Here is a 10,174-nt window from a genome sequence, read left to right as displayed (position 1 = left end):
TCACTGGGCACGGGGCGTGTTCAGTCTTCTGTCTTCTTTGTTTTGCTTGGGAAGATGTTGTCGGGGGGTCGGGCATATCACTTTTGTTCCCTTTCTTGTATTTATGTTAGATTTTGCTGTCTTTTTGCTTCTTTTGTTTATTTGAGCTCATTTAATCCTGAAAATACAAAAGGAAGACAAAAGCACACTTTTTCCAACATTAGTACTAAAAAGGGGTTAGTTTTAAGCCACAATTGATGTAATTTATATGTTGCATTTTGTGCACATCAGTTATCATGGTTCAAACTCTTAGTTATCATAGTTGTAGCATTCTTTGGTGTCACTGGAGTTTCTTTAGTTGTGAACGCGTTGTAAAACGTGTTATAAAATTCTTCGCCAATGCCTGACATCTTCGAATCGCGTCTTGATTTTTCGCAGCTTGTATTTTTCGTTCCTTGAATTTTCACCTTTCTTTTATCACCTTGAATCTTCTCCTTTGCTACTTTCTCTCTCTAGAATCTCTCTCTAACCACTTATAGGACCGATTTTGACTCCCAAACGATTGCACATGCGACGTGCGGAATCCGTGCACGTGTGTGGACCGAACACAAGAACGTAATAATATGATGATTCTATTGATGATATGACAGAATACAAAACCTTGAATCACCTTGATCACTTTCTCTCTCTAGATTCTCTCTCTAAGCTCCAAAGCTCCAAAAGTGACAAAATGGCAAAAGTTGCAAAAGTCACTAAAACTAAACATAAGCTCCTATTTATAGGCCATGGCAATAAAGAGAGTTTCCTTATTTACAATAATGCCATTCCCCTATATTTAACAATTATTAAACCTTGTTTTGTTCAGTTTTCTGCTACGATTCGGATTGACGGAGGCGATAGACATAAATGCACTCACACATTCTTTTGTGGTAACCAAAGGGTTGACTTGTAAATCGCATGCCAGTTTATACGTTAATCTTAATAACGAGGTTTACCATGTGGATTGTTCATTATTCATTTTATTCTTATATGCTAGTACACCAAACTTGTATACTCGCCAATATTTTTTTTATTGAACTATGCATTTAAAAAAATGTTGCAGGTTATGATGATGGTGCTGATGCATGGAACTTAGTAGGAAGCCTAGAAACACATTTTAGACTTTATATATTTGTTGTAATGTAATTCTTTTGTTTCAAGTTGTTGTATTTGATTTCGAACAATGTAATTGATGCTTTTAGCAATGAAATGAAATTCGTTATTTAAATACTTGTCACAATTTAGTGTTATGAGTAATGAGCAATCTCGTTTTCGTCTCACTCTGATGTTTCCGCCATCGGTTGGGGTGTGACACGGGGTGTAGGCATACACCTGACAGACGGTAATGTTATATTTATATGATATTGAAAACATGGTGTGTCGATTAATCATGTACCAACGTTTAGTTTCCGGTCCCCAACTGTATTGATAAGCATGTAAAGCTGGTAACAAGAGAGATAGTTTGTCCCAAGTTATTTAAAAAAATGATATACCAAATGGTATCAAATACATTTTGAAAAGATTTTCAAAAGAGTCGATTAATTGTATTTACCAGTGAAAACTAACGTATTTTCAAAAGACAAAACGCATGTTATTTAGCAAGTATGGAATAGGCTGGAGCTGCTTGGGTCTAGACATATTGGAATTTGCGACTCCACGAAAAAGACCTTATTAGTCTCAAGTCTTATTCTATATATCATTCGATCCGCATGTGGATCTTCTGGTATGAACAATTTGTATTAATTTTGTACTTTATTTCCGTTTTGTACTTTTGTATAATTTAATTTAACTTCCCATCTTTTGTTGTGCATTGTGATTACTGATATCAATCGTCACGCATATACCCCAAGTCCGGGCCCACCGGGAAATCAGGGTGTGACATTTCTGCAAATTGGTTGTTGGATTTAGGTGAAGAGAACATAGGTGGCCGAAATGATGGTGAGGCAATTATTGAAATACCTAATGCTCTTATTCTAGATTCAGATGATCCTGTTGTCCTTCAAATTTTCAAAATTTCAATATTGGAATATTTTTCCAAGAAAGAGTCATTCTTGCTCCGACTAATGAAGTTGTAGACGAAATTAATGATCGATTGATATTTCTGACTCCCGATGAAGCAAAGGAATACCTGAGTTATGATAGTATTTGCGAGTCTGAGAAACTAAGGGATGGTTTTGATCCAAAATTTTATTCACCTGATGTTCTAAACGGACTCAAAATATCAGGTTTGCCACATCACCGGTTAGTACTAAAAGTCGGCGTTCCTATCATGTTATTACGAAACATTGATAAAAAAAATGGATAACGGGACTCAGCTAAAGTTTTTGACTCAAGGATTCCGTGTTATAGAAGCTGAAGTAATATCTGGTAGTAATATAGGTAATCGAACTTTTATTCCTCGAACTACTTTATCATCATCTGACAAGAGGATTCCGGTTAAATTTAAAAGAAGATAGTTTCCTATTATGATATGCTTTGCAATGACAATAAATAAGAGTCAAGGTGAATCTTTCTCTAAAGTTGGGCTATTTCTCAGACAACCAGTGTTTACGTACGTCTAGTTTTATGTTGCTTTGTCCAGAGTAAAAAAGCAGAGATGGACTTAAACTGGTAATTGTCGATAAAGATGGTAAACTTATAACTATGACCGTGAATATTGTGTATAAAGAAGTTTTTAGAGATTCGTAAAGATGTTGTATAGTTTTTTTTGTTACAAAGTGTAAAATTGAAATGTAATTATTAATGAAGAATTTATTACTACAATGTGTATTTATTTGTTATAATTTTTTAATTGAATTTTATTTTAACACAAATATGTATAACACACGGGTTTCTAACCTATTACCTGTAATATATACAGGGCCGGCTCAACCAAATGTGAGGCCCAAAGCGAACCAAAAATTTGAGGCCCTTGTAAAAAGAAAAAAAGAACGCTTAAAGTAAAGTTTTATATAAACATGAAGTTACAATACACACGTTACCGGTATCGAGTATTTGCTAACTTTATCACGAACAGATGGTTTAGACATCTCTACGATCCTATAAGTGTCCTTTTTGTTTATCATAAACATCCAACAAAGATTAGAATATTAGTAAGGCTTGTGTTGCTGAAACCAAATGAACTTCATGTACCAAATGCTTAAACAATTGTATAATGATCTAGTTAATCTTTTCACTTATGTCAACTAATGAAAAGAAATTTAAAAAAAAAAACAGTTATACAAATTAACATCCAGCAAGCTTTTAAACATCCAGTTACCCTTTGCTTTTACCTTCATAGTTTCACAAGACTTATTATCACAATTCCATTTCAGTTGAATTACTTCAATGAAGATTGTGTAATAGGACTTCCGACTTATTATTAATTTCAGACCGATAAAGTTTGGATCACAGGAGAACCCAAGACTTTGAATTATAATTAGCTTTTGTCATTTTGTTTTTGATAGAACATCTGTTTCAATGTTCGATTTTCTATACAAATTCGATAGATTGACGCTTCGATTTTCACTCAGTGTTCGATTTTCTACACAAATTCGATAGATCGACGCTTCAATTTTCACCCAAAGAGGCATTAATTGGTTTGTTCTTCTAGGTTGATGGTAGGCCGTCAAACATAGAGAACTAGAAATTGAGCCTAATAATATGTAAATAAAATGTAAAAATAGAGGCCTTTAATGTATGGAGGCCCAAAGCAAAAGCTTTGTTTGACTTACCCTTAGGCCAGGCCTGAATATATAAATCATAAATGGCTATTCATACTTATGTCCAACACATATAATAAGAAATCATATTCTATTATATTACTACATAAGAGTTTGTATTCTTGTTAATGAGAATGCGTGGAGATTGAAAGTTGGATGGTCTGAATGCTTTAAGCTAAACATGTGTGATTGTTAGACTCTGGGGTGTGGGTGTGGGTGTGGGTGTGGGTGTGGGTGTGGGGTGTGGGGTGTGGGTGTGGGGTGTGAGGTGTGGGTTGGGGTGACAGTTTGGCTTTAATGCTGGCTACCCCACATCGGGTAAGCGTTGGGCATGACGTGGGGATTGAGCATGGCGTGGGACTGGGTGGCATGGCTGGCTTTGGTTGGCTGTCGTTAACATATATGATCGAAAAGAAAATGTTGGAAATTTTTAAAATGTGACGAAGGAAATTTATTAAGATTATTAACATTAAATTCTACATATAGTGACAAACTCTTGAGTAGAGTTATGTGATGTATTGATCACAACTCTTGAGTAGAGTTTCTTTTATGATAATTGATTAGAGATTTTATGTCAAAATTAAGTCTCTAGTTATGTTGGATTATTCACCACCCATGGCTCTTGCATACTTAGTAGGCTATGTGCCTCTTTTGTTGTGATTACAAAAAAGAAAAAATACAAGTGAAAGGATACAAGAAAGAGAGATGTATGCATGAAGAGTCCTTGGAGAAGAAGTACTTGGAAACCCATATGTTGGGAACATATAGAGATAAGTTTCTCTACACGATTCAACAACATTTCTATTGTTAGTTTTCAAAAGTTCTAACACTATGATTTTACTCGGTGTAACCTCGGGCATGTGGCCTTCTCCGGCAGTACAGACTGCTTCGGCTGTTGTACCCTAGGAGACAGGTGCGTCATCTTTAGTAGAGGCGCGAAATCTGTTTTTTAAGAGAAGCGTGTTGAACACGTGCCTCAGAAACAACCGTCAACACTTGTTTGTTTTTTGTGGGAAATTATTGTATAGAAGACGTGGTTCGAGGTCCCGTTGAAGCCTACATTACGGAATGAAAACACAACGGACCATATAAGAAGACACGGTTAAAGTTCTTATTGAAGAAGAGCATAATTTGAACCAATTTAATTACATATGTTGTATTATAAGTTATTTCGTTACGGCTTGTATACGGTACGATTACTATAATTTCTCAAATATATGTAAGGAGAGTATCTTTATTATTTTTGTATTTATTTATATAATTTCTATCATTACTGTGACCCATGAAAAAAATTATCTTAATGCATTTAGTTTAAGTTATGACAAAACAATTTTGCATCTTCATTTCTTATGTGACTATAAAAATGAGCATGCCACTTCATTCTTATTAACACAAGAACGTATTAAAAAAGAACTCTCACTAGTTATATTTTCATGAAACAAAAGACTGAACTCTCATATCGATCTGATTATCAAACATCTACCATAATCTAGTTCCATTCGACTGAAGAAAAACACACAACCTCTTACGAGTGAGTTTATCATCGAAAGTACAACTACATTTGTCTATTTGGAATTGGATCATATTAATTTCTGTTATATGTATTATATACATTTTATCCAATCTATTTTGCATAATATATTGTGCTATATTACATGTATTGTTCCCATTTAATGTAATTTATTAATTATTAATTATTAATATTAATATTAATGTAATTAACACATCAAAAATGTTAAATGTTAACCATCATTTCAATTATTATTAAACATTAATGATAACCATCATTTCAATTATTATTGTAACAAAATATGAACAATGGCCCTAACTACGTTGGCAACATCAATCATAGCATTGTTTGATTCTGTCATTGGAGACGTGTTACCATGCTCACCGAAACTTCCCTCACACCCCTGGGCCTCCACCGCGCTATCCGCCATTCCATGTTCAGCAAACATAGCTTCGCCACTTCTCAACGCATCCCTAGACGACGGCACATCCGCATCAACCACCGCATGATACACCTCCGCACAGTGATCCAATGCCGGTCCCAACTCTGGCCTAGACTCTTTAAGAGCAACAATCTGCTTTAAGATTTCGAGACCTTTGTTGTTGACTGCATCAACTCCGATGAGTGCTAACCCTGTTAGATCTACATTTTGGCTCTTGGGGTCTGCTAATAGAATCTTGAGGCATAAACTGGAGGAAGGTGTACCCTTGCATGTGTTTTTTATGAGTTGTATATCCGCCATGGCTGAAAGTAGGGTTTGTTGAAGAAGGAAAAGAAGAAAGAGAATGGTGAGTGGAGATGAGATCTTCATCTTCAAGAATCGAAGAAAGTTCGTGTTTCTAGATTCCATAAGTTGGTGTGTTTGGTTACTATTTATAGGACTGAGTTGATGGTTTTTATACATGTATTAATAATGAAAAATTACGTTATATTTACAATTTACAAATCTATTAATACAATAAAAGTTATAAATCTCTAAAATATTCTTTGTAGACAACATTAAATGTCCTACTTGGTTGATTATCACTTTTGTCAATATATATATATATATATATATATATATATATATATATAATTTGAACCGAAAAATTGAATCACTGTTGTGCCACCAGTGGAGTCACCCGATCATTTCCATCTCCACTAAACAGTAATGCCTATGCACTAATTCATGGGGAAACCCAATAAATCTGGGAAAACCCCCCTTGTGGGAATCGAACCCAGAACCTAATAGTATTTAAGCCTTATCCCACCTCCAAGGTGCCATTAGGCTATAACGTCATAGGCTTTTTATCAACAATTAACAGTTTAAGTACGTCTATACTTTTGATTATGGAAAAGTCACGTCCTTGAATTTTTAAATCAAACAAACTCTGAATAGTAATTGTCCTTAAATTTTATTTATTGTCATTACGAACGAAATATACAGCAAGAGAGAAATGTCTTCTTTGATCTAGTATATTATACTATGCCTGTATAAATGATACAATATGTAACGAAAGGGTAATGCGTATTTATTGATTTTTTTTTTAAGTTATGTATAAACCAGAATATTTGAGCCATATATCTGTCACCTAGTTTGTTTCCATTATACATATATACTAGACCTATAAAACACCTTGGATTATTTTATTTAAACTTCGTTATTACATCTATAAAACCCTTTAAATATACATACCCACATATATTTTAATTATATATGTAAAGTTGTAACACTTCAAATTTACAAAAGACTATATAACAATAGTAATTATAATATAGAGAAAAGATCAAATAGGAAGTTAATTATAATAGGAAAAGATCAATAGTAATTATAATATAGGGAAAAGATCACCAATCAATGATTCAAAACCCGATCAACGTGTTCTTCAGCTTTTTTTTGAAAAAAAACCCAGTTTAATTTCATAAAAAAATCTTGTAAAATCCGGTGATTTTGGAGATAATCACTCAATTCGTTCGATTCGAGCATTGATAAGTGTTTCTATCATTCAAATTTCGTCAATTGATGAAGAAATCGACTTCGATCCATGTAAGAAATTCTTTAATTTCATTTTCACGATCTGGGTTTTTGATTCAGTCATTGCGTTTTACGATCTTTGCGGTGGTCCGGGGGCGGCAGCCCCTGGTAGCGGGGTCCCAGGGGCGGCAGCCCCTGGCGGGGTCCAAGGGGCAGAGCCCCTGGCTGGGGTTGAGCTGCCAGAAAAATTTTCCAGAAATTGGCTCATTTTGAAGACAGTAATTCGTAGACAATTCAGACAGTTCACAGTGAGAGACAGTTTTATGTGTCCATTGCGTTTTAGATATAAGAGAGTTTTATGTGGTTTCTGGCTATTGCGTTTTAGAAAAAAACACATTTTTAAGTGTTTTTAGTCATTGCGTTTTAGGTAAAAACACATTTTTAGGTGTTTTCAGTCCATTGCGTTTTAGAATGAGTCATTTTTAAGTGTTTTATGGCCATTGCGTTTTACATATAAGACATTTCTTTGTGTTTTTGGTGCATTGCGTTTTAGGTAAAAACACTTTTTTATGTGTTTTCTGGCTATTGCGTTTTACAAATAAGACATTTCTTTGTGTTTTTGGTGCATTGCGTTTTAGGTAAAACACATTTTTATGTGTTTTCTGACCATTGTGTTTTACAAATAAGATATTTCTGTGTGTTTTCTGGCAATTGCGTTTTACAAATAAGTCATTTCTTTGTGTTTTTGGTGCATTGCGTTTTAGAAAAATGTCATTTTTTAGGTTTTTTTTTCATTGCATTTTACGTAACTGGTGGTTTTTCTATTGCGTTTTACGCAACTGGGTTTTAATTTTTTTTTTTAAATATAGCAATAGTATACTCGTTTTTAAGATAAAAAAACGCTCGTTTTTTTTGTGCAATTTTTATAAAAAAAATAATGTCGTATGAAAGAGTTATTAACGTTTAAAAAATGGGGGAATTGGAGGAGAGAGAAACTATTGGCTTGGATTGACTAGAATGCCCTTGAACAAACTCATGCGCCTCTTTTCTTCCTTTCAATTTACCTGATTTAATCTTAGCCCTTGATTAACTTAATGGATGGTCAAGATCACTTCCTAGCCTTCCTAGCCAAATAAACTTCCTATTGTATCTCCACCCATATAATATATTCTTAATGTTAATAAGTTTTGGATTGTTGATACATTTTTTTAAGTTTATGATATATAATTTACTCTGTAGTTTTGGATTGTTGATACATTTATTTAATTTTATGAAATATAATTTATTCTGTAGTTATGAGTTAGCTAGCTATGTATTAAATTTCAGTTATAAGGATTTCTAATAATAATCGGTTAAAAGTAATTGTGGTTTAAGTCCTATTTCAATGCTATTAATTATCTAATAAGTGAAATCTATTTGACCTTTGACCGATGTAAATCTGGATTTATTTGTCCTCATGATTTCTTTCAATCTTATATCAAATCACATACATACCATAAAACTCATCTCTATACTAAGGGTGAAGGGGGCACCTCCTTATTAGGTGTGGGAAAAAATTTTTTAACCCAATTATACGTTGCCATGTTATTTCCCCTCTATAACTTCTCTCTTGTCCAAAAACGTACGGGGTGCACCCCTCTTAGGGGAATTGTTTTTTTATTCAAAAAAAAAACAAAAGAAAAATTTTAATTGGTCCATCATTTCCCTCTCTCCTCCCTCTCTCCTTCCTTTCATCGGTGACTCCCTACCGATTTCGTTCCCCCAAATAGCTCACCGCCTTGATGGCGGCACCCCCCTAATTCGGCAAGCATGGTTCCCGCATGGGGTCACCGAAGGGGCCCCGCTCCCCCTAATAAATAAAAATAAAGTACATATAGATAATTTTTAGGCTTCCTTCTTTAATTTTTGTCACTTGTCATTTATTAGAATTGTTTTTGCCACGTGTCATGTTGTGAGTATTCTACATTTTATTAACTCTTTTATTTATTCTTTATTAATAATTAATAATTAATAATTGATGGTTGATTGATTGATTTAATTGATTTTAAATTTTTAGTAAGAAATGTTTTTTCTTAGGGGTGAGCAAAAGGAAAAACCCACCCCTACCCGACCCGAGAACCGATCAAACATAAAATACAGAACCGATTCACTACCCTAAATATAGGGTCGGTTCTGGTCCATAGATCCAAGTCGGGTTTCACCATGAAAAGAACCGAGAATCGACCCGACCTGACCCTATTTTATATGAAAAATTGGAACCGATCTAAATACCTAGGTACTTGGGTTCAGGTCGGGTTAGGTATATTTTCGGTTCGGTTCTCGGTTATTTTCGGTCCAGACCTAAACTTGCTCACCCCTATTTTTTCTTCAAAAAGTTTAGGTATTTTGAAAACGTGGTCAACATTTAGATTTAATTAATGCATTTACTGCAAGTGAATTATAAATCAGTTGTAATTACCTAAATCCAATTATGCATCTTTAAATGTGTATCTAAAGGTATTATGATGCATGCAAGTATCGTAGTAACACTCTTAGGGGGTAAGGAGTGGGGGGCGGCAAATGGTTTTCACCGAATCGGCAATGGGTGGCAAACCAATGCCAACCCATTTGCCACATGCATGTTTGACGAAAATGTTGTGAAATCGGTGAGCCAACACCGATGCGGCAAAGGGATGAAGAAGAGAGAGAGAGAGGGGGTGTGGGGTGGGGTCCATTTCAATCTCAACCAATCACATCTTTTTTCCTTTTTTTTATTTAAAAAGTTTACCACTCCACCAAATGTTTAAACCATTGCCAACACTTTTCAGTAAAGTTTAAACACTTTTAACTGATTGACATGGCGCGCTCTGATTGGTCGGTTTTTTGGTTTGTCACTCCAAAGTGTTTAACCACTCCTTACACCCTTAGTTGAAAAATATTAGTTCATTACAATCTTGATTACTTAAATGTGAGATCTTGGGTTCAAGTCTTACGAAAAAACATGATATTCGT

General features: G+C 34.4%; 1 protein-coding gene across 1 annotated transcript; it reads right to left on the bottom strand.

The window, feature by feature from the left end:
• Nucleotides 1-5,515: 5,515 nt before the first annotated feature.
• On the bottom strand, nucleotides 5,516-6,079 carry LOC110900783 (cell wall / vacuolar inhibitor of fructosidase 1). Its single transcript, XM_022147649.1, has one exon. It carries the CDS (start codon nucleotides 6,077-6,079, stop codon nucleotides 5,516-5,518), a length of 564 nt encoding a protein of 187 aa, XP_022003341.1.
• Nucleotides 6,080-10,174: the final 4,095 nt, after the last annotated feature.

The sequence above is a fragment of the Helianthus annuus genome, chromosome 13, assembly GCF_002127325.2.
Source record: "Helianthus annuus cultivar XRQ/B chromosome 13, HanXRQr2.0-SUNRISE, whole genome shotgun sequence".
NCBI lineage: Eukaryota > Viridiplantae > Streptophyta > Magnoliopsida > Asterales > Asteraceae > Helianthus > Helianthus annuus.
Note: the sequence above shows the minus strand (reverse complement) of the source record. Positions and strands in the feature narration are given on the sequence as shown.